Source organism: Colletotrichum abscissum (assembly GCF_030869225.1).
Source record: "Colletotrichum abscissum strain IMI 504890 chromosome Unknown Scaffold_2.1, whole genome shotgun sequence".
NCBI classification, from domain to species: domain Eukaryota; kingdom Fungi; phylum Ascomycota; class Sordariomycetes; order Glomerellales; family Glomerellaceae; genus Colletotrichum; species Colletotrichum abscissum.
Window position 1 is genome coordinate 2,094,075 of NW_026850098.1, and position 22,672 is coordinate 2,116,746.

At 53.0% G+C, this 22,672-nt stretch overlaps 9 protein-coding genes across 9 annotated transcripts; 7 read left to right on the forward strand and 2 right to left on the reverse strand.

Annotated features, from left to right (window-relative positions):
- Positions 1-498: 498 nt before the first annotated feature.
- CABS01_01342 (uncharacterized protein) lies at positions 499-879 on the forward strand (the record flags this gene model as incomplete). Its single annotated transcript, XM_060534722.1, has 1 exon — positions 499-879. One exon carries the CDS (start codon positions 499-501, stop codon positions 877-879), a length of 381 nt encoding a protein of 126 aa, XP_060401800.1.
- An 86-nt stretch (positions 880-965) lies between these two features.
- CABS01_01343 (ice nucleation protein) lies at positions 966-2,183 on the forward strand (the record flags this gene model as incomplete). The annotated part of the gene is made up of 2 exons (XM_060534723.1): positions 966-1,062; positions 1,141-2,183. 2 exons carry the CDS (start codon positions 966-968, stop codon positions 2,181-2,183), a joined length of 1,140 nt encoding a protein of 379 aa, XP_060401801.1.
- A 195-nt stretch (positions 2,184-2,378) lies between these two features.
- On the forward strand, positions 2,379-2,519 carry CABS01_01344 (uncharacterized protein; the record flags this gene model as incomplete). Its single annotated transcript, XM_060534724.1, has 1 exon — positions 2,379-2,519. The coding sequence occupies one exon, from the start codon at positions 2,379-2,381 to the stop codon at positions 2,517-2,519; it is 141 nt and encodes a 46-aa protein (XP_060401802.1).
- A 1,931-nt stretch (positions 2,520-4,450) lies between these two features.
- On the reverse strand, positions 4,451-4,810 carry CABS01_01345 (uncharacterized protein; the record flags this gene model as incomplete). Its single annotated transcript, XM_060534725.1, has 1 exon — positions 4,451-4,810. One exon carries the CDS (start codon positions 4,808-4,810, stop codon positions 4,451-4,453), a length of 360 nt encoding a protein of 119 aa, XP_060401803.1.
- A 2,882-nt stretch (positions 4,811-7,692) lies between these two features.
- Positions 7,693-8,769, forward strand: CABS01_01346 (zinc-binding dehydrogenase; the record flags this gene model as incomplete). The annotated part of the gene is made up of 1 exon (XM_060534726.1): positions 7,693-8,769. One exon carries the CDS (start codon positions 7,693-7,695, stop codon positions 8,767-8,769), a length of 1,077 nt encoding a protein of 358 aa, XP_060401804.1.
- Positions 8,770-9,623: 854 nt separating this feature from the next.
- CABS01_01347 (Sir2 family protein) lies at positions 9,624-10,610 on the forward strand (the record flags this gene model as incomplete). Its single annotated transcript, XM_060534727.1, has 2 exons — positions 9,624-9,942; positions 10,006-10,610. 2 exons carry the CDS (start codon positions 9,624-9,626, stop codon positions 10,608-10,610), a joined length of 924 nt encoding a protein of 307 aa, XP_060401805.1.
- A 5,150-nt stretch (positions 10,611-15,760) lies between these two features.
- On the forward strand, positions 15,761-16,894 carry CABS01_01348 (dihydrodipicolinate synthetase; the record flags this gene model as incomplete). The annotated part of the gene is made up of 1 exon (XM_060534728.1): positions 15,761-16,894. The coding sequence occupies one exon, from the start codon at positions 15,761-15,763 to the stop codon at positions 16,892-16,894; it is 1,134 nt and encodes a 377-aa protein (XP_060401806.1).
- Positions 16,895-18,439: 1,545 nt separating this feature from the next.
- CABS01_01349 (uncharacterized protein) lies at positions 18,440-20,527 on the forward strand (the record flags this gene model as incomplete). Its single annotated transcript, XM_060534729.1, has 8 exons — positions 18,440-18,609; positions 18,659-18,735; positions 18,789-18,868; positions 18,939-18,986; positions 19,054-19,413; positions 19,483-19,643; positions 19,693-20,290; positions 20,369-20,527. The coding sequence occupies 8 exons, from the start codon at positions 18,440-18,442 to the stop codon at positions 20,525-20,527; spliced, it is 1,653 nt and encodes a 550-aa protein (XP_060401807.1).
- A 665-nt stretch (positions 20,528-21,192) lies between these two features.
- Positions 21,193-22,638, reverse strand: CABS01_01350 (major facilitator superfamily transporter; the record flags this gene model as incomplete). The annotated part of the gene is made up of 3 exons (XM_060534730.1): positions 21,193-21,825; positions 21,884-22,375; positions 22,441-22,638. 3 exons carry the CDS (start codon positions 22,636-22,638, stop codon positions 21,193-21,195), a joined length of 1,323 nt encoding a protein of 440 aa, XP_060401808.1.
- Positions 22,639-22,672: the final 34 nt, after the last annotated feature.

Sequence of the window (22,672 nt, forward strand, 5' to 3'; positions counted from 1 at the left end):
AGCAGCTCACCGGCCTCCCCAGTACCAGTCCACCTTGACTTCTCACTTCCTGGATCTTCAGTCTTCAAACACTCGCTATTCTTCTCTCTGGTCATGTCGCCACTCACAAGTTGCAAGTCTCCATATGGTGCCTTCACCAGTTGACAGTTGTGCGTGTACACACACACACACACACACACACACATCAACACACTCAAATGAGTTGTCCTTTGACAACAACAGCGAACGGTCCCATAACCCCCAGTCACTCTGACCTTTCCTCCAAGAGCTAAGAGACCAGGGGTGTCGATGGTTCAGGCTCAAGAGTCAAGGCTTGGCCGATGACCACCCCCTCACCCCCTTCCCAGGACACTAGGCAAGTGCAGGGTCCTGAATAAGGTACGAGGTCGTATTGATTCGCCCAGCTCGTGGAGCGTGGGCCATGGCCCATGGAGACACATCCCACCCCCGTCCCGTCCAGCCCAGGGACCAAGTCACCAAGACAAGAGAGAACGAGCCATGGCGCGCCTTTGCCCTGGTCTGTCTATGGTCACCGGTGCTTACCTAGTGCTTGGGTACCACAGATACTTGGCCTTGGTACCTGTTGTTGGTGCGGTTGCTCATGTTCTGCCTAGTTGGCCCTGCTGGGCACTGCTGTGCCTCATCTCGTCGAGTCCAAGTAATAAAACCATCCTCCCCGTTCGTGTGTTTCTACCCTTTTACCTCGTTCCTCACCTCTTCTTATTTTGCTTCCCCACGAGCTTCTACCTCTTGCCTTTTCTTAGCTTACCTGCCAGTCCCTCGTTAATCGGCATAGCTTTTCATTATTTCCACACTCTCACTCCTCCTCAAGCCACTTTCCAGCTTCCAGCTCCTTTAATACTTGTCAGCGGCCTCTGATAAATATCCCGTCACCTTCGAACCTTTTCTCATCAAACTCGCTACTCGCTTCTTCCTTCGATCGACGTATACGAATCACCGGCAAAATGTTCTCCAAGATCTTCTCCGCTGCCACCGTGGCTCTCGCCGCTTCCACCATGGTCTCTGCCCAGACCTTCACCACCTGCGATCCTACCAAGAAGGGTATGTTTTTTTTCCGTCCTCGGTTTTCGTACCGCCGTTTGGTCTTCCAGTGAAACAGCCTTGCTGACTGATCTTTAGATTGCCCTGCCGACCCTGCTCTGGGCAAGTCGGTCAGTATCGACTTCACCAAGGGCAACGATGACTCCGTCTTCCGCAAGCTCGACGGCACTGCCGTGAAGTTCGAGGATGGCGGTGCTCTGTTCGCCATCAACAAGGAGACCGATGCTCCCACCATGGCCTCCAAGAAGTACATCTTCTTTGGCAAGATTGACGTCGTCCTCAAGGCCTCTACCGGCCAGGGTGTTGTCACCTCCGTCGTTCTCCAGTCCGACGACCTCGACGAGATCGATTGGGAGTGGGTTGGCGGTGACAACGCACAGGTTCAGACCAACTACTTCGGCAAGGGTGACACCAGCACCTATGACCGTGGCGCCTACCACCCCGTCTCCAACCCCCTCAACGACTACCACACCTACACCATTGACTGGACCCAGGAGTCCGTCAAGTGGCTCATCGACGGTGCTCTGGTTCGTGAGCTGAAGTACGCCGACGCCAAGGGTGGCGCCATGTTCCCCCAGACCCCCATGGAGGTCAAGATCGGAACCTGGGTTGCCGGCCGCAAGGACGCCCCCAAGGGCACTGTCGAGTGGGCTGGTGGTTACACCGACTTCTCCAAGGCTCCCTACAACGCCTACTACAAGTCCATCACCATCACTGACTACCAGGGCAACAAGGGTGTCAAGGGCGCCAAGGAGTACGTCTATGGTGACCGCTCCGGCAGCTGGGAGTCCATCGTCGTCAAGACCGAGGGCGGCAGCGACGACAGCTCTTCCTCCGCCTCCAAGACTGCCACCAAGACCGACTCCAAGACAACCCTGAGCACCGTCACCGCCTCCGGCTCTGCTTCCGCCGCCGCTTCCAGCGGAGCCTCTGCCACCGAGGACGCTGCCTCTACCGCCACTGGCTCCAGCTCCGGCTCCGGCTCTTCCAGCGCTTCTTCCACCGGCACCGCTGCCGGCGCCTCCAGCACCCCCTCTACCGTTGCCGCCAACTCCGGCTTCATGACCAAGGCCAACCTTGCTCTCGGTGCCGCCGGCCTCTTCTTCACCTTCCTGCTGTAAGCGAATCCACCGGAACTCTTGAACGACCGTACATGCGCATAAAGACAACCGAAAAAAATCATGCCGCCCGGAGAGCGGATTGTACAACTTCTTCACTTCCGATCACGATCCTTATCACGACTGAGTTACGCATGTTCCTTCATGGACCTAGCGCGCAGTTGGGGCCATACCTTGCGACATAATCTGGTACTTTTAATGATCACGCTCTCCCGCGGAATTCTGTCTCCAAGAATTGGAGGAAGCTTTTCTGCGACGGCCTTGCCAATGTTTCACGCGAGAGGAGGAAAGTCGAACAATGGGAATTGCATTTCAGATGGCGGATGCCTTTTTTCTTGAAGCAGCTGGGTAGTGTTTGTGGAAGATGGACTATGATACCTTTAGAGAAGAGTTGAAGAGGACGCCTTGTGCCATTTCGCCGAGGTAGCTGAGACAGACGAAACGTTGACAATCAGTAACAATTCAGATTTGAATACTATTACCAGGGCCCTTCGATTTGCGTGAATCTCACATCATGAAAACTTATACAAGGAGCTCAGGCTCGCATAACATCGTCGAACGTAGGTGCCTTGGTAGCGCGACTTGAGCAACCAAGAATAAAAAACACCGCGATTGCAATCTCGCCGTGTTTGAAGTTGAGCGACCCTAGCAGGGTCCCCCACCTGAATAAGAATTTTGACTCAAAGAGGAGAGGGGGGCCGGGGGAGGATGGATCCCAGAAATCGGATCCATTGCCACGCTCTACCTTATTCGGTACCTAATTTCCACCTGTGCACCGTGGCCGTCCTCACCAAGTAAGACCCAAGCAAGGAGACTTCGAGCGAGAGGCGTGAGAGGTCTCCTGTAATCAGGTACTAGAAAGTGTGGCAATGTGTGCCTGGGCACCGTTCGGTGCCGCACGGGTAGCCTAAAGTGTCTCTGCGCGTCTGATGTGATTCTAGCGTGACGGGCACCGTTGGAGCCAAGGAAAGGATTTTTGATTTTCTTTTGGGGGGGGATGGGATGAGGAGGAAGGGGGGAAGGGGGTTTGAAAGGAAATGGGATAAGTACCGCGCAGCAGCGTCGAAGGATTTGGGTGCGTGAGACTCGCCCGAGTCTTGTTAATCAAACTTGCTTGGGCCCGAGGATCTTGGTAGGCGATCGTCTCTTGAGTCTAGTGTTTAATGTTATTGCGCATCGCCCTGCGGCACAATTGTCTCGATTCTGCCAATGATGTTTTTTGCTTGGCTGCTCGCCCGGTTTCAGTGGCTTTTCTGCCGATTGAAGTCCTGCGGGAATTGTAAGATCCGTAAGGTATCCTGATGCGCTGTGGGAGGCCATATTATGATATTTCCTTCTTCCGTCCACCACTTGTTGTTGTGTCTATTGTGTATAGATACCATCGCAATGAGGCGCAATCATGAGTCGTCGGGCTCTCTGAGCAGGAGGCTAGTCGTTATTCACGATTTCGATACCAATATCATCGTAGCATGGCCCGGGTTGATGGATGACCTTTGCTGTATCCGTTCCTGTATGGCAAGCCTACCACTTCCCAGGCCTGGAGGACCGTGCCGTCCGAACCGCCCAATCAAGACAAAAGTTCCGTTTTGTCCGGGCCTAGAGGCGGAAAGGGGGTTGACGGTGACAGGCGGTGATTTGCCCCAGGGCCCTTGTTCCTCGGTACGTGTATTGACCAATTTTCTAATTGACTCGGCGAGAAGAGGCGGAAAGCGGCCCGGGGTCTCGTTCAATATTGAGCCGGGGGAGATACGGCGACGGTTGACCCGACAGGCGAGGGAGCGGAAGATGCCCGGGGATGAAGGCTGAAAGTCGAGACCCTCATAGAAACCAAAGGTGCGACTATTTCTCCTGGGAAAAACCAAAAGCGAAGCTATCGTGGGTAGCTTCCCCTTGTGGTGGGTGTATGTTCGTACCTAGTAGTTTTGGTGACTGGGCAATGCGCTTCCCAGGATCGGTAAGAAAGTATTCAGATGCCTGCCTGCCTGGGCCAAGGGTTTAAGTTTTTTTACCTGCGCTTTTATCCAGATTCGGTTGCTCCCGAGGTACTGAAATTATCAAGAGGGTTGTGAACAAGACGTAAGGAAGCGAGACAGTTCTCAACTCATTCCAAGATGGCATCGGCAGCTGGCTTTCATGAAACCGGGCCTGCCAGGCTTGATGAAGATGGCTTTGTGAAGGGACGGAAGGAAAGAATGAGCGTGCATGGCCCCGTTGGTGCCTTCCGGTCGGAGGCTTGGGTGGCTTCCTGCCCTTCGGAAGGCGGCAGGCACTCACTCCGCTTCGCCCGGCCCCTTACTCCGTTCCTGCTCCCGGAGCTTCAAAGTCGGCCGGCGTTGTGGACGGGTTCGTCTACGAGGCGGTACCGTTTCATACCGTTTCAATTGGGGTATGTGCGTACATGAACTAAAAACGTGGGCATAGCAGCACGCAGGCTTTTCTGACATATGCAGGTACGGCGCACAATGATGTCGATATCGGGCTTGGCTAGCACCGGTCTGCCGTTGGAGGCAGCATGTAGCTTGTAGCCGGCTCATCGGGTTTCGGTGGCAAAAAGAACTCACTCGCGGGACCCTTCTCTTGGTCTTCGGGCGTGGCATTTCGGACCTGCCGCGCCGATCGGCCTCTGCCATGCGGATCTCGCATGGCTGCTGTTACTAGGACGCCGGTCCCCTTCTGACGGGTTTGAGATGCACATAGGTAACCCCCACCAGCGCATTGTGGCAAGGTGGAAGTCCTACGTCGTTTTCATGATTTTTTCAAGCACATACTTTCGCGTGTCTTACTTCACGATTGTGCTATTCTGAGTTGAACATGTCTGTTATCCCAGGAATGAAAACCATCTTCTCGGTGTGAAGCACAGATGGCAATCGGTTTTCACCAGGCGAGGACGGGAACCGTGGGGGTGTTTCCGAGCAGGTTCCGACATTCCGCACGGCGTGGATATGCGGTGATTGAACAAACCCTCACCAACAAACCCCCCATCGCCAGGGAGCGAACACAACCCCACGGCGCCCGCATCTAAAACTCGGGATATAGCATCTCGTATATTGCCCTGCTTCGATTCGGTATCTCCCCGAACGGGAGACGCGGGATCTGACAGCAGCTCGGAGATAGGGGATGCTTTTCGGGCATCTGCATCGTCGTTTGTACAATCATCCGATTCCTGAGACTTTTGATCGGGCCTGGGGATTGTATGAATAGTTGGGGACTCAAAGGGGCAGGAAAGGTGCAGTAGGATCCCGGTGGCCGCCTTGGTAGACGGGCATGCATGCTGCGGCAAGAGCGGAACACATCCAAAAGGGGGACTGCTATGAAAAGACATGGCCAAAGGCACGGTGTGTTGCAGCTTTGAGCAGGATGCATGAAATCGGAGTCAAATTGTTTCCACATGTGTGTTTTGAGGTGTTTTTTTGGGGGGGGGGGGGGGGATAGAAGTCTACGAGATAAGTCCGGCTGCGTACTAAGCAGAGTTCCATCCTGCGGCCTTGCCAGCTGTACGGATATGGAGTACGATTGCCTCTGTAATTCCGTGGTCCGGAAGGGACCCTTGCCGGGCCACGTTCACGGCATGTCTAGAAACGGGGCATATTCTACCGGTATCTATCTTGTCGGTGAGGTAAAACTCTCCGTCTTCGCACCGGTAGTTGTCAGACTTTCAGCTACCATCTTATCTTCACAATGACATCCAACTAGCGTGGCGGTAGTAGAAAGATTGGCATTTAGAATTCCGAGCGACCTCATCGTCGGATGATCAATATCCTCCTGGGCAAAGATAAGAGAAAACTTGAAGATCGATTCACCTCACACAACAGCCACAGTAACAAAGTTGGACTGAACCGCGGCATCGGGCGGGTCCTCGGTGACGTGCCGATGGCCCCTGCACGGCAGACTTTGTGATTTCTCCATAAAAATGCACGTTTTCTAGAAGCTTTGACAGAAGCAAATCGAGAACGGCGAAGGCCGGTCAACCACCGCCCAACGGGAAGAATCCGCAGTTGACGTAAGGGCAAGGCTTTCGAAGGGGGCCACAAAATCTCTTCAAATTCCAAACTGGAGCTCAGTCATCAATGAGATCAATGAGATCAATGAGATGAGGCTGAACGATTCATTCAATCGTGTTGGCTGCCAAGTTGGTTTCCCCAGTGGCCTTGGAAACAGGGGATGATCGACCCGGGATGGACTTGAATGGAGAACATGGTGAAGAAAACCTAGAAAAGCTTTTTTGTGCAAATCCCCTTTCAGAGTTGTCTCAAACACCAGAGAGACCTGGACTCCAATTTTTTTATCGCTCTCTTCTCAGTCCCGCCCCTCAGTTGCGGTGTGAAGCCACCCAAGTGCCGGAAAATACTGGAGTCGATGACATCAAAACACAACCTTTACTCGGGAACGGCGGCCAAAAGAATCCCTGTGCTCACTGCTAGATTGTGGACACATGCCTTACTTCGTTATCCATTCGTTCTTTGAACAAGTAGCTCCCCATCTAGCCGCCGCATTTGCACGTCTCCAGCTCTTCATGTGTCGACATGTTGAAGTTTCGAATAGCGGACAGAAAGAGCCCGAACCCCCACCCTTCTTCAACAGCAACATCTCGAGCTGTAAGGATTAAGGACGTGCCGGGTAAAGCTCAACCGCCATCTAAAGAGAGAGATACAGGATCTAGACGGAGATGCAGATAATGTGAGAAGCCGTTGGCTCTGTTGCCGTCATTCAATACCGTCCAATCCAAGCATCCATGGCCAGGGTCCCCCGGTGATTCTTGATAGTGTAATGTGTACCCGCGCAGATAGAAGGCAAAAGCACAACCTCCAAGATTTCTAAGCCATATTTCCATAGTTACCCACCTCGGCCGGCCCAAGGCCCCATATCGGCCCGGCGAATCATGACGACGCATATCGACCTTCTTTGACGTTCCGTGCTGGAAAGGTTCCGCACCACCACGGTTCCACCCCCCTTCCAAATTGTTCAAACGGCGTCTCTGCGTCTCTGCGCCTCTGTGCCTCTGGCCTTTCCTGCATCAACGGAGTCTCAGTCAACGGGGGGCCTTCTTCTCATTCCCCTTGGTCCTTGCTCCATCGATCTCGAACCGCGGCACTGAGCCGCACTTAGGCCCATCTAGTTTCCAATCTATTCCCACTTCGTTCCCGCTGTTTGACTCCACCCGCGTCGCAGTTTTTTTCTCCTCTGCCCTCTAACACGTAGTACTCGCTGTATGTTTTTTTGCGCAAAATTCGTTATCCAGGCTTTCCAGCTTCATGGTTCCTTGGACGACCGGCGGCGTTAGTCCCCTCTTTCGCCGATGAGTTTAGGACTTAAGTTGATTTGCAGGATGGGGAGCTAAAGGTTTAAAGAGGCGTGTCATTCCCGCCTTCCGACGATATCATTCTACTCTGTACACACAAGCTTCCTGTTCTCTTATACATCAGATCATTTCTTTTATAACAATACAAGAAAAAACCTTTCGCCAGATACCCCTTCTTCTTCCTATTTTCTCACACCATACACATAAATCACAATGGCCGCTACCGACTACAAGTTTGAGGGCTGGGTTGGCCTCGACGAGAAGTCCTCCGAGGGCAACATGGTCTGGCAGGAGTACGAGCCCAAGCCGTGGGAGGAGAACGACGTCGATATCCAGATCACCCACTCCGGTGTCTGCGGCTCCGACATCCACGTCCTGCGCTCCGGCTGGGGCCCCGCCCCTTACCCCGTCTGCGTCGGCCACGAGATCGTCGGTGTCGCCGTCCGCGTCGGCTCCAAGGCCGTCGGCGGCATCAAGGTCGGCGACCGCGTCGGTGTCGGCGCCCAGTCCGACTCCTGCCTCGGCCGCCAGGGTCCCTGCGAGCCCTGCGAGACCAAGAACGAGCAGTACTGCCCCAAGTCCGTCCACACCTACGGTCACTTCCACTACAACGGCGGCAAGGCCATGGGCGGCCACTCAAAGTACCACCGCTGCCCCTCCCACTTTGTCGTCAAGATCCCCGACGGACTCGAGTCCGCCTACGCCGCGCCGATGCTGTGCGGTGGTGTGACCGTCTTCTCCCCGCTTAAGCAGCACGGCGCCGGCCCCGGCAAGACCGTCGCCATCAACGGCGTCGGCGGCCTCGGCCACATGGCCATCATGCTCGCCAAGGCCATGGGCGCTGACAAGGTCGTCGGTATCTCCCGCAAGGGCGACAAGCGCGACGAGGTCCTCAAGATGGGCGCCGACGGCTACATCGCCACCAGCGAGGAGCCCGACTGGGCCAAGACCTACGCCAACTCCTTTGACATTGTCATCTCCACCGTCTCCTCCGCCAAGGTCCCCATGCAGGACTTCCTCAACCTCGTCAAGCTCGACGGCTCCCTCGTCCAGGTCGGTCTCCCCGACGACGGCGCCTACACAATCTCCCCCGTCCCCATGGTCATGCGCCGCGTCAAGTTCACCGGCTCCCTGATCGGATCCCCCCACGAGATCCGCGAGATGTGGGAGCTCGCCGCCGAGAAGGGCGTCAAGCCCTGGATCCAGGTCCGCCCCATGAGCGAGGCCAACCAGGCCATCGTCGACTTGGAGGAGGGCAAGGCCCGCTACCGCTACGTCCTCGAGAACTAAGCGGGAGGATATTGTGTGTTTCGAAACATGATCGAACCGTTGTCTGGGGATGCTGTATATAAGATGAGGTTGATGACATGACTTGGGTGCATAGAAAGGGCATAGCGATTGGTTACATTATAGACATAGAGAGATGGACAAAATCTCAACTCAGAAGCTGAAAGCTTCGAATTTCTTATGATCTGGTTTACTCTTATCCGTGATTTTTCTACTTACAAAATGAGTCTGCCTCTAAAGGTAGCGTTCACTGGAAACTCCAAAATTGAAAAGAGTCCCTCGATTAGCTCCGTTGAGAGTAGCCCTTTGTAGATATTTCTGAAAGAAATCGAGATTTCCCGGTCTGTGAGCTTCGGTGTGGCTCCGGATGATGTCACTCCGCCTCGGTGAAGGAGTCACCTTACATCCTGGCATGTGGAGAATTGACATGGCCCCCAAACAACGACCATCTCAATTCAACTCGGAGCACTTACATCTCTCCGATCAAGTCAGACGGACTTTTCCCAACAGCGAGGCCATTGGATTTACAGTCCCCAGACTGCTGGTTTCGATGATTGGATGATTATATGCCCCTGCTGCTCTTGCTTATCCTCTTGCTTAGCCTCGGTGCCTAATGGCGAACGCCCTTACGGATAAGTAGGTAGGTTGCCTAAACGCACCGCGATATAAGCTGCCCCCAGACAGCATGACGAGAAAACCTTTCACGGGACTCGGTCATATCAGCTTGACTCTCAGGAGGCTATCTACATCCTTAAGCCTAAAATCACCTAGTTCGTAGCATCCGTTCAAAGCATTCAATCACACCTCACTAATCACTCCCCAATAAAGCCCTTTGCCGTCCAATCTCCTTAAAAGCCATGGCCCCCCATAACGACATCGCCGCATTCCACGAGGCACTGGCCTCAAGCAAGCGTATCCTCGCCCTCTGCGGCGCCGGCCTCTCTGCCTCGTCCGGCCTGCCGACCTTCCGCGGCGCCGGAGGACTCTGGCGAAACCACGACGCCACGGACCTAGCGACTATGAAAGCCTTCCGCCGGGACCCGGGCCTGGTGTGGCTATTCTACGCGTACCGGCGACACATGGCTCTATCAGCGAAGCCGAACAAGGCGCACTATGCCCTCGCCGCGCTGGCGGAAAAGAATCCGGATTTCTTGTGCCTGACGCAGAACGTTGACGGTGAGAACGACTCCAACATGTTCCCCTGCAAAGAATTAAAAGACAGCTAAGCGTTATTCTCAGGTCTCTCGCCAAGGGCAGGACATAAGGAGGACCAACTCCGCCTCCTCCACGGAAGCCTATTTGACATCAAATGCGCCAACCCGCAATGCACTTACATCGACCACAACAACACCCAAGACCCCCTCTGCCCAGCCCTTGCCCCGGCCTCTGAAGACCTCGCAGACCCAACCAAGACTCTGCCACTCCTCGACCCGACCAAAAAGCTCCCCACCATCGACGAAGCAGACCTGCCCCACTGCCCATCCTGCAAAACGGGCCTGCTGAGGCCCGGCGTCGTCTGGTTCGGCGAGGCGCTTGACGAGGCCATGCTCGACGGCGTCGACGCCTGGATCGGGCAAGGGAAAGTCGACCTCATGATCGTCGTCGGTACGTCGGCGCAGGTGTGGCCGGCCGCGGGGTACATTCTCAAGGCGCACGCGGCCGGGGCGCGGGTGTGTACCGTCAACCCCGAGGCCGAGGATGAGGGCCAGATGGGCAAGGTGAAGAAGGGGGACTTTGCGTTCGGGAGGGACGCGGCGGAGGTATTACCGTTGTTATTGGAGCCTGTTATTGGAAAGATGAGAGCGGATGGGCGGGCGTATACGGAGGATTGGAAGGCTGAGTAGAAGAAACATGAATGCGGTTTTCGCTTACTTCTTGAACTGGTTGCAGAGGATGGATCAATGACGAAACGTTGCCAGGGGTAATAGTTCTATTGAGCGTTCTTTGGTCTTATATGCCACTTTCAACCATCTCTTTGAGCCATCCGAGTATGCCGCAATGGACTGTAGTCAATTCCAATCTTTTATGACCTTATGTGTCCAAGTGAGAGCCATCGAAAGTGGCCAAATAGAGGCCATAGGGGAGAGCCATTCCAGTGAAAAGGGAACAATGTCCGTGGTTTTAATGTTTCAAGTCCCTCAAGACATGGAATTCTCGTGAAATCAGTGACTGCATTAATATGGGAGGAGGTGGATATGTTGCAAATTGTGAATAGTAACCTCAGAATCTTGGATATCTCAATAATGACGCAGTAAGTGCTATGATGGTTTGCCTAGATTTTATTGGCTAGTTGGCATATAATGAAAAGAGCTTCTTGGTTGTTGTATTTCGTACCATAGTGGCCAATTCGATGGTAGAATAACTCTCATCGTGAATTCAAGTGAAGAATGATACTTCAGCCACAAAAATGTAATCACCGACATCCTCGACTAATACACAGTGCCTGTTTAATTCGTAAACTGTCATTCTGGAGACGTGTAGTCAAAATAGGGTACTCGAGCAGGCACAATGGCCCAACTTGCAGCTTGTCCTTGCCAGCGGCTGCCCGACAGCAACATACTAAGGTAAGCCCCGCCAGGAACGAGAACACCATCCTTTTCCCAGGTCCCAGAAGCCCGGATTGACTGCTCTAGAGTACCTCATGCTTCACCTGGTCTCCATCGGGAAGGTCAAGTCAACGTTCCTTGTCAAGCCCGCAGAGACATGCCGTGGGGTGTGGGGGCTCAGCGAGACAACCCCTCGGTCAGCCGTGGGATGAGTGAGTCCTGGCAGGGTCCTCCGCATATGACCTGGGTGCAACAGTCCTCTGTAGGTGGTACGAAAAGCCCTGGTACGAATTATGGTCTTGGTAGGCTAAGTAGAAGCCGTAAATCATATCAAGAGCTATGGAAAAGCTAGAGGAGTGAAACGGAGTCGTACGGCAATACTCAAATGAGTCTGCCACATCTCGGAGTCGTCGTTGCAGCTATATAATTGAAGTTGCGGGACGCTTACAATGATAGAAGAAGAGAAAAGAGACAAGACGAACGCCAAATCTTTGAAACTACAGTAACGCCGAGAACTTGACGGGAAGCTGATTATAGAATCGTGCATTGGCATTTGACAAGCAGTCAGTGGGAGCTGCCGAGAGTAAGCGCATCGTATATCAGGCATCCATATATCTCCAAAGAGAAATGAGGAGACAACAAGAGAACCTGGCTATTACAAAACGAGGTTCAGAGGGGCAAAGAGGAAACAACATCTTGTCTCTTCAACGCTATGTCTTGACGACCACTCCTCGATCGACAAGCCATTACCATAGGTTGGGTCGACTGTTGGTCCCATCATAGCTGCAAGACACGTGGAGATTCTTCCCATCACTGAGTGAACATTCGCGCGGCATGTAGCGGCTTAAGGACGAGTGGTCTTCCTGGACTTCCAAGACTTCCAAGTGCACTGAACCGATGGGGATAGCCCCTGACAACTACACGGAAATCCATATCCAACCGAGGCTAACAGTGATCGTTCCGCGCCCGCCTTATAATTCCAGCGAGTAGAATCACAAACTGGCCAAATGCGGACGAGAGTGGTGCCAGCGATGTTAGGCTCCGTGGAAGGTCAAAATGCCAGGATCCGCACCGCATGACGTCCCGCCCCCGGATTTCCAAACCTACAGACGTGGCACAGGCGGCTCACTGCTGATCTTTGTGAGGGCGATGTGGTGCCAAAACCCTGATTCCACCCGTTGAAGGCTTGAATGCCGGGGCCTGTGTTGTGTAATACGATTGGGTTGCCATCTCAATATGCCCGATTTACATGACGACATGAGATTTCTTGCGAAGCCGAGATAAATGCGAAGGAAGCCACTGACATAATGACGGGCGTGATTCTCCGTCAATCATAGACAGGGGAGAATGCAATATTCCAGACCATAGGGTGTGAAACACGACGTCGATGAAGGCAGCATATCGTGCGGCTGAAGAGCAGACTGTAATCCGCGGGGAACAATATCAGATCGCTGTCAAGCAAAGTGCGGGGAAAGCTGGTCTTCTGTCGGGGAAGGGGGCTACCCGGTGGTGGCGATGTGCCGTTATCCGACGTGATGAGCAGTCTGAGTGAGTCTCGGGGTGGAAAAGGGAAAAAGGTCGCGCGGCGCAGCTGCAACATCAGCAAGACTGCTGGCAACGACGTCTGCCACACCATGTGGGCGGAGTCCTGCTCCATTCTTGAGGGGGAGACATTTGGTGGTCAGCAGACACTTGCAACTATTCCCGAAGGCGCTAACGACAGTTACCAAATGCTTGACCGGCGCAACTGGACGAGCGGACAAACACTGTAGAAAAAGAAGACGAAATGCACTGTCAATAGTGGCATGAGGAAAAGGCCAAGACATCGGGCACAGCTACAGCTCTTCTACAAGGTCACGGGGGTCCGTACTTGCATCTGGAGGACGGCCGACGCAGGAATATGGATCCGTAAGCAGAATAGAATACTAGGTTCACCGTCATCTATGCGCTGATGATGACAGGACCTCGCTTTCTACAGTCCCAAGAAGTGGGAATGAGTGGTGGATGAGAATGAAGTTGATGCATAGTAAGACTGCAAGACCTGTAAGACTCGGCACGCGACCAAAAGCAGGCAGGCAGAGAAACACTGCCACCGACAGACAGTTTCGATCTAAGACGGATACATGTCGTCTGAACGCACGTCGTAAATCATGAGGGCTGCCTTACCGCCTTGAGAAGCTGGGAACCGACCATGACAAGGGGACCCCTCGAACGAGTTGGCACCTGGCTTTCCGGGGGAGCTGGCACGTTGGCTAGCGTGGGGGTTAGTGTTGTCTGAAGTCTGTCGATCCGTCCAACATCCGATGGCACCAAGGTTGTTCTCACTCATGAGTCGTTACGCTTGGTCCTCTCACAATTCGATTTTGGACGTTTGCAGGGCGCTTGAGGAAACGATGGCTTGGAAAACTATTCAGAACACATGACGAAGACAGTTTCCCAATCTGGAAACTGAACGGTGGAGCCATCTTGCAACCTCGAGGTCCCATGTCGTAGCAAGGTACCTCAAAACCATCGACTGCATGATGGGCTAGCCTTCGTGTGTGTGCATGACTTGCAGCGGTGTATTGTGTCCGATGCTGGTTGCTCACCCCGTGCTTCGATCTTCACTTCCACCCCTCCGAGAAAAAAAAAGTGTCCGTGAAACGCATTCGACTTGTTGACTTGGAGGTATTGACCAGGCTATTCTCAAACTGTTTATTCTCTGATCTTGAACCCTGTTCATAACACAAGAGCTCATACGACCTCCGCCACGAAACAGCGAATAGAAAGTCCTTGACGCTCTCAATGAGGCAGATCAGAATCAGTCGGTGGGGACAAGCGACGATGTTGCTTTTCGTCCATGCGCAAAGATGCGTGAGATGCATAGACAATATAAATATGATTCGGTAGAAAACGACGGCTGAGGGAGAAGGGCTATGCTTCTCGATATCACGCGTGGGATTCGTGGCGCGGAATGATTCCTAGATGATTCGGAACAGGATGAAGCAGCTTTGATGGCTTAGGTGACCTGGAGGAGACAGCAGCAAATCTCTCTTTCCCACACACTCTCATTCTCTCTCTCACTCACTCACTTTTAGGCTTACGTGAGCAGATGCCAATCGGCGACTCACAATTCACTGAAGGCTTTCTCAACCAAACATCATTCCCTAATGATCCTAAAGCAGACGCTCATTGCCTCGCGGCATCCCTATTCAGAGCTCGGCTTGCCTCTTTCCCAAGATTCGTTGTTTACCATACAGGTCAAGCAGATCTTTCACATAAAGACTGCTGGCGCAAATGCAGCAAACTCTTTCCTTCTTCGAATCGGATCGTAATTTATTCACTGCTGAGATCGGTTGAGGCCATCAGCGTCGGCCGAAACGCCGTGTTATCCTCCAAAATCAACTCATTTGATGGGACTTGAATCGAGGTAAAAACAAGACTAACACTTGAGAAGGGCGTCGTTTTAATACCGCGCCACATGAGTGACAACCGAAATGCTTGCGGCTGGTCGCAAGGTCTTTCATGGCTCATTTCTCACAGATTGTATCGGGAGGATGGTCCCTTAGATCTGGAGGGTTTTCATCTACCCTCCAAGACTGTTCTGGTGTGAAGCTTAGCGGGATGGTATTGCCGGCTTGGAATGCTCGATTCTGCAGGTGTCCAAGGAGGCAACTTGGAGATCGAGGGCCTTTTTGAAGCTAACCCCCACGTCGAGCGGCGTAATACCCCAGAAGACGTATCTGGGTTGGGTTCAGCCATCCCACCTTCATCTCTCCCACTAGCAGATGCCGGTCTCGCGTCTTGCATGGCTAAGCAGCGATCCTGCCTTTGACTCCACGCACTGTGTCGCGAAGCCCTGGTCTAGACACTTCAGTCTCTCCGACATCCCGGTTCTCTGCTGCAGTTCTTCGTGCTACTTCGTTTGGCCAGTCGCGATCCTTGATGGTCAGTTCGGAATGGCCTGTTTGCCCATGACTTTCCGCATGGTGCGTCTTTTCCTTGAGTCCGAGAGTGAGAAGGACCTTGCTCGTATGCAAGAGCCGGTTCATCCGTTGGAGGCCCGCATCCTTCTTTTCATCTCGGGCGATGCTGACTTACGAAACGGACGAGCCGCCACAATTACGAAGTAACCTGTGACGCCACTGGTCTGTTGCAAGACTAATATCGATATGCCACCCTTTGATGGGGGTCACATCATCCCTAGCTGCCTTCCTTCTTTTCCTTCCCTCCGATGATAAAAGGCCTCCTTCCCACTCCTCCCCGTCTTCCTCGGCTTGTTGAACGACCTCTAGGATCTCCATGAACCAAGATCGGCACGGCATATACTATATTCAGTACAAACCTCATCATCTTACCTTAATTTCCCGGGTTTGATTTACACCTCTGCCACGCTTCGTGTATCCTACGTCGTGCTTCCTGTCGTCTTACCTGAAAGAAATCTTCTGCTACAATCTCCCACAACAGTCATGGCCCCTCACCAAGATGTCCCCTCACCGGCGGGTAGTTTCACAGCCGGCTTTAGCAGAATACCTTACAACCCTAATACTTCTTCACATCTACACATCGAAAGTCTGACTGCGGCTGAATCAAATTCACCTCTTAGCAGCTCATACGACAGCGCAGTACTTGGCGCAGATCTGCAGGAGACCCGACCACTTGTTCCCGGTGTCTATGTACCTACCATGTGCTTCTTCGAGCCGGGTACGGAAAACGTGGACGTCAATACTGTGGCTCGCCATGCAGTACGACTTGCTCAAGCGGGTGTGACCGGCCTGGCCACCCAGGGCTCCAACGGAGAAGCAGTCCATCTTTCACACGCCGAGCGTCAACTCGTCACGGCAACAACACGACAAGCTCTCAATGACGCCGGTTTCTCTCACATGCCCATCATCGTCGGCTGCGGAAGCCAGAGCACACGCGAGACGATACAATACTGTACTGAGGCCTGGGCTGCTGGTGGAGACTATGCCTTGGTGCTTCCTCCGTCATACTACGCTGGCCTCTTTGCTCCGTCATCGGAAACCATCTTCGAGTACTTTCATACGGTGGCTGATGCATCACCGATTCCTCTCATCATCTACAACTTTCCTGGCGCAGTGGGAGGCATGGATCTGTCCTCCGACGTCATTGTGCAGTTGTCTCAGCATCCCAACATCGTTGGCGTTAAGCTTACATGCGGAAACACGGGCAAGTTGAACCGCGTTGCCGGCGCGACGAGGAAGCTGGCAAAGAATCCCAACTCGAAGACCCCTGAGTTCCTCGTCTTGGCAGGTTCAGCCGACTTCTCTATCCAGGCCTTGGTAGCTGGAGGGCATGGCATCCTCGCAGGCCTGGCCAACATCGCCCCCAAGGCTTGCATCAGAACCATTGAGCTGTTCCAAGAGGGGAGACATGGAGAAGCTCAGGATATGCAAGAGATCGTCTCACAAGGCGACTGGACAGCGATCCAAGGTGGTGTTGTGGGCGTGAAAGCTGGCCTTCAGGCGTGGCTGGGCTACGGTGGTGTGGCCCGGAGCCCATTGCCGAAGCCCACGGCCGAGCAGATGAAGAAGTGGAAAGAAGGATTCCGTGAACTAGTCGTTCTCGAGAAGTCGCTATGAGACCAGACATCTACTTCGGCACTGGTTTGGTGTTCCAAACTGAACAAACACACACCCCCGAGCCTTTACTTGGTTCTGAGGAGATTTGAATATGGATGAGATTATGGGCTTCCGGATTTGCATGAAGGACTCTCTTGGTGCAGGAACTTGGCTTAGTTGAGATGATCATTGGCGTTCCACTTAGCAGCCTGCTACAGACAGGTTTGCCTCATTTTCTATCTCGGTTGAGCGAAAAGCTGTATTGCTGAAGGCAAAAAGTTGTTCACTTAGGTTCCACATTATACAATGTTTGATATCATAAGCATACCGCTGTGAAATATGAGATTTGACTAAGTAGCTGACCTATTGACATGATGAAGATTTTTCAATTGCTCGCACATCGTGTATTGTGATCGCCAATGGCCACGATGCTTGTGTTTTCCCCCCCCGAAAAGTTACCACAACACGTGATCCATGGCACATGAAGGGACATGTGAAGGCATGCATCAAAGACGACAGTTCTTCCCTAGCCGCTGAATAACCTGATGTCTGCCACGTCAGAGCGCCTCGTACACCTCGTGCAGCATGAAAGTCGCCTCGCTCAGGAATAAGACATCGTATTTCTCAGCCAATGCATTTCATCTCCATCATCCAGCGCTTCTTCTAAAATGCCTCCGAGAGCGGTGAAGTGAAGAAACGCAGAAAAGGGAGGAAACTCAGTCACGGCGTGGCTTCGCATGGTGACACCAACCGGCTGTCTGCATCTCGGAAGGACGGCATCATAGCGCAAACGGAAACTGATGGTTCTGCTCGTGATACAGACAGAGGTTGTCGCCAGCACAGGTTCGTTCAGGCTACAAATCAGCGCCAAGAAGGAGACGCGAAATAACGCTCGTATTAGGGGCCATAGCAAAGCCGCATCGACGGCAACACTGACCGCTCCGTTTATACTGTTTTCCCAATCTCATAGTCTGCCAGCAGTCACCCGTAGCGTTTCCGGATTCGAAAACCCGGAGCGGCTGAGGTTTCCCACTTCAGGATGAGGTCTGTCGTCAACGTTACCCAAATGAGCAAAGACTGTCCAATGGAGAGAGCCCCCACAGCGCGGTCTTTAACGATGTCGTGATACAAACACGCGCCGTATCTATTTTGGTATGCTATCGAAGATTTAGTCCTACGGTTGTTCCTAGATGCGAAAGCTCACTCAGGGTCGTCACCAGCTGATCATGCATCCACATCCTCCATCCGAGGTAGGCAGAGGAAGAGTAACATCGTCGAACATCGTCGAACATCGACACCATGTCGCGCAACGGTACGCGGCGGCAGGTGCACGAGCATGACGAGTTTCCCACATTCTGGGTTATGATACAAGGTTGGTGACAGCACGGGATCATGGATCGGATCCGACGGCTTTTCTCGTTTGCTTCGAAATCTTGGAAGGGGCCAACTTGACTGTTCCATATGAAAGCATAAAATCGTGCCGAAATCCCGATTTTTTTTGAGAAAAAGGCCTTTGCCTCCTTCATGCATCTCGAATTGACTTGACGTGCACTGTCTCAACACACAATGGTTTCGACTTTGTCACTTGTTATTGGCATTCTTCTGGCCGCGTCATGTACCATCTCGGCGCAACAGTACCCTATTGTTGGAGTGAGATCCGGTATCAATATGCGGACTGGTGAAATGCCAATAAGGAGGAACATCAACACCATACACGAAGAAGCCGGACCGCAATGGTAAGACTAAAGCTTGATGATAGACACCATCTTTCTCACAAACGCTTAGGGACTTATACATTGGAGCCCTCACGGCTATGCAGGATGCGAACGAAACCGATCCCATATCGTATTTTCAAGTCGCTGGTTTGTCATCGTATAGTCCCTTCATCATCAGAACATTCTACTGACAGTAGCAGGCATTCATGGACAGCCGTATATGGCCTGGTCAGGAGGGGGACCACAGACCGGGGCGAATGCTGGATATTGCCCACATAACGTACGTCTTCACAGTCCGGCAGCGCAATTGTTTTTTTTTTTTTTTTCACTTCTTGCTAATAGTCAACAAGCAAGGACTGTTTGGTACTTGGCATCGCGGATATCTCTCGCTTTACGAGGTTCGTGCGACCGATCACCCAAACATGAAGAATCAATGAGTGAGTGAAAACTGACTACTTGTTCCAGCAAGTGCTAGTCCGCTACGCCAAGCGTATTGCGCTCTCTTACCCGGAGTCTCATAAGCGAGAATACGTTGAAGCTGCGGAGAGTTTGCGCGTTGCGTACTGGGACTGGGCCGCGGACTCCCAGGTTCCGCCCGTGACGGCGATGCCGACAGTTGTCATCAAGAGGCCTGTGGGCGGCGCCTTGCAGCCACTCGCGGTGCGAAACCCATTCTACCGTTTTACTTATCCGAAAACGGCTCTCAATGGCAGATTTGGCAGCTTTGATGGAAAGAATTACACGAAGCGGTGTGTTGGAGACGGCGAAAGCTATCCCGATACGGCGAACGCGAGGCTCAAGGGATACGGCTTGAAGGAAAAGGTTGTAAGTTGATGAATACAATTCCAAAGAGCAAGCTTGTGGCGTTTCAAGTTGGTTGTCTTTACTGATTAGCCGCAGTATAATGTCTTCTTGAAGGCAACCTCCTTCGATGAGATGGTCACTGCCCAGAATGAAGGCGCCAACTTTGAAGGGCCTCATGGAGAAGTCCATGTCGGGGCCGCCTGCGGCCAGGATCTCCTCCATCTATCAACCTCGGCATTCGAACCACTATTGTAAGTTCTTCCTCACCCTTGTGACGCCAGGTCTGATTCGTCTCCCAAGCTGGCTTCATCATGCCAATGTAGATCGCCTCATTGCCTTCTGGCAAGCTCTTCACTTCGAAAATGCCACAATGCATTTCTCCTATGCCTCATCTCAGATGTTCGCCACGCCATCCGGGACCACCATCAACCCGCAGTACCCCTTGTGGCCCTTTACTGGGACGGGCGGTGGTCCGCTTACCAGCGAATCGGTCACGCACGTCCGTGACTGGGGGTATACGTATGCACCGATGAGGTTCTGGGATCAGACACCAGGAGACGTTAAGATGGCGGTCAGTAGGACGGTAAATAGCATCTACGGTCCTCAGAAGCAGCAATCTTCTTCCACGAGGGGCAAGCGGCGCAAGATGGTCCCGATAAGGCAGTATGTCGCCAAAGTCGAAGTTGAGAGAAACGAGCTGGACTTGCCTTGCCAAGTGCAGCTTTTCTTGAAAGGCTCGATGGCGGGCTCTTTGACGTTACTGGATATGCCCAGGCAGGGGAAAAGCTATGATGAGATTCCTCTGAATCGAGGCATCGACGCTGCTGGCCTGCGTGGTCTCTCGGTAAGCGGGATTCTTGGAGGGATTGCGGATGGGCTGGAAGTGGTCATTGACAAGGTGAGTACAACCATCGCACTTAATCCCCATATGACGCGTAGTTTCAACGCCATGTGAGACTGATAAGCTTCTCAACAGTTGGATGGCACAGCTACGCCGTTGGAACGTGTCCCAAGTTTGAAAATTGAAGTTGAAGACCAAGAGATCGTTCCATCGGACTCTACGGACCAACTTCCGACGCTGGGTACTAGGCGGAGTCGGCCCGCAATGCTACGACCTCTGTCAGTTGACTACTAGATGGCTAATTTGATTGCTAAGAGAAGTCTTTTTCTTGCGCACACACATACATATGTTCGTAATCTTCGGGTCAATGTTTCTCATGAGTGAAAGGGATGCCGGTACTTCTGCTTGCCGCTTTCGGTCCGGCGTTTGGTAACAATACGAGGCGCATTTTGTACTTAGATAAGGTAGTGATAGTGAAGTATACACCAACAAGCCCTGTCAAATGGTTCGGGTTTGAGACATGCTCTGCCGTTTTGTATTCATGTGCCTGAATGATCTGTCAGATGACATTGGGATTTCCGCCCGCTTGGGGGTTGTATGCGACACATCTGCTCGTTTTAAGAAGCACGATGTGCACATAGGCAATGCGGAACGTCGGACGTGAGAACAAGTCAAATATGGTCACCTAAACACAAGAACACCAAGCCCTGGTACGACGAGACCCAAAACCAGGGCGAACGAGCGAGGTTGTACTTAACGGCCCGAAAGGCGCGTCTGATGTGTCTTACGGGCGCTTAAGTAGACGTCAGTCGGTGAGGGTGGTGATATTCTTGCACGTATGACTGGAGACTAGGGCTGCGGCATGAAGGTCCTTGTTCATATCAAGGTCAAGACCAGTCAAATTCTAGTTGGAGACGAGAAGATCGCCACACGGAGGCGATAATGGGACTAATAGCTATTTACACATCCTGTCCACCCATGAGCCACAGCGCGCCACAACTCGCCTGAAGCAGCATGCCACAGACGAGGAACACCTTACCCGCCTGTCCATCGCTGCTGAACATCAAGCTAACAACCACAAAGACATTGAGCGGGATTCTCAGGACGCCGTACACCTGTGCCCTGACACCGTCATCGACGACTTTCCCCTTGAGGTATCCCATCGAGGGGAAATACAACCCGACGCAGGCTTCGAACAGGCAGAAGAGCCAAAAGGTGACTTGCTCCGCGCGAGGAGCACCCGTTCCGAGAGCGAAGAACACGGCGTTGGCGGCGAACAGGACCGATAGCAGCAGCCGGGATGGCGTGGAGACGAGGGCGAGCAGGCGGGGGTACAGAAGAGAGGCGAGGAGGGTCGAGGCCATAAAGGAGGCGAAGATGATGCCGTATGGCAGTGTTTCGGGTGAGGATGAGGCCGAGACGAGAACCGGGGACCAGAGTACTACAAAGAGATACATTGAGCCTTCAAACATGGTTGAGGCGAGGCCGATTGTGAGAACGCGCTTGTCCGTCATTGTGGCCCAAAGACTAGGCTTGTTGACGTTGGACCTTTCCGATGAAGAGACTTGACCTGCCGAGCCATAGTTCTCGTCCTTCACACTCAGTCAGTAAGAAAATAGCAATAGTATACGATTTGATGTTGCAACGTACCCATTGACTGGCAATAACACCAGCAGCAACGACCAGCAGCCCGACACTGGCCAAAAATGGCGACTTGCGCGTCCCAGTCACGGAGACGAGCCATTCGCTCACAACACCGCTCACAATCGCGACAATGCTGTTGACAGTGCTCATCAGGCCGAACGTCCGCGAAAGGTCCATGCCCTTCTCGCTCAGACGACGGGCATGGAAATCCGTCACCATCCAGCTCTCAAAGACGCTGAACAGGAGACTAGTTCCCAGACCGCCGAGTACGCGGCCGATGAAGAGCAACGGGACACTGGGTATCGTGGTGAGAATGCAGGAGAGCGCGTATGCGGCGCAGAAGAAGAGGCAGCTGGCCTTGCGGCCGTGGCGGTCGGCTAGTGAACCGATGAAGTAGCCGGCCACGGCGCCGGAGACGAAGCCGGTTGTGAAGAGCGTCGGCACGAAGTCTGCCGAGATTTGATGCTCATTCTTGTAAAGAGAGTAGAGGAATGGCCCCTAATGTTGCCATGTCAGGAGGTTCGATCCTTAGATTCAGAGATTGCATGTGAGGGGCTAGCTACCTGTAGCCAGTCTGAACCCATTACGAGGGCATAGACGACGTAGAAGGCCCATTGAGAGCCTGTCTGCTTTGACTTCTGTTGTGAACTCTTCTTCGCATCTTTCTTGGAGACATCAGACTTGTCTTGGCCTCCCGAAGCGAAGAGAACGCCGCAGGCGAGGAGAAGGCCGGCGAGGTTGATCTGGTAGATGTCTAGCATCGTGGAGGATACCTAGCGGGTGACTGGGTCCTAG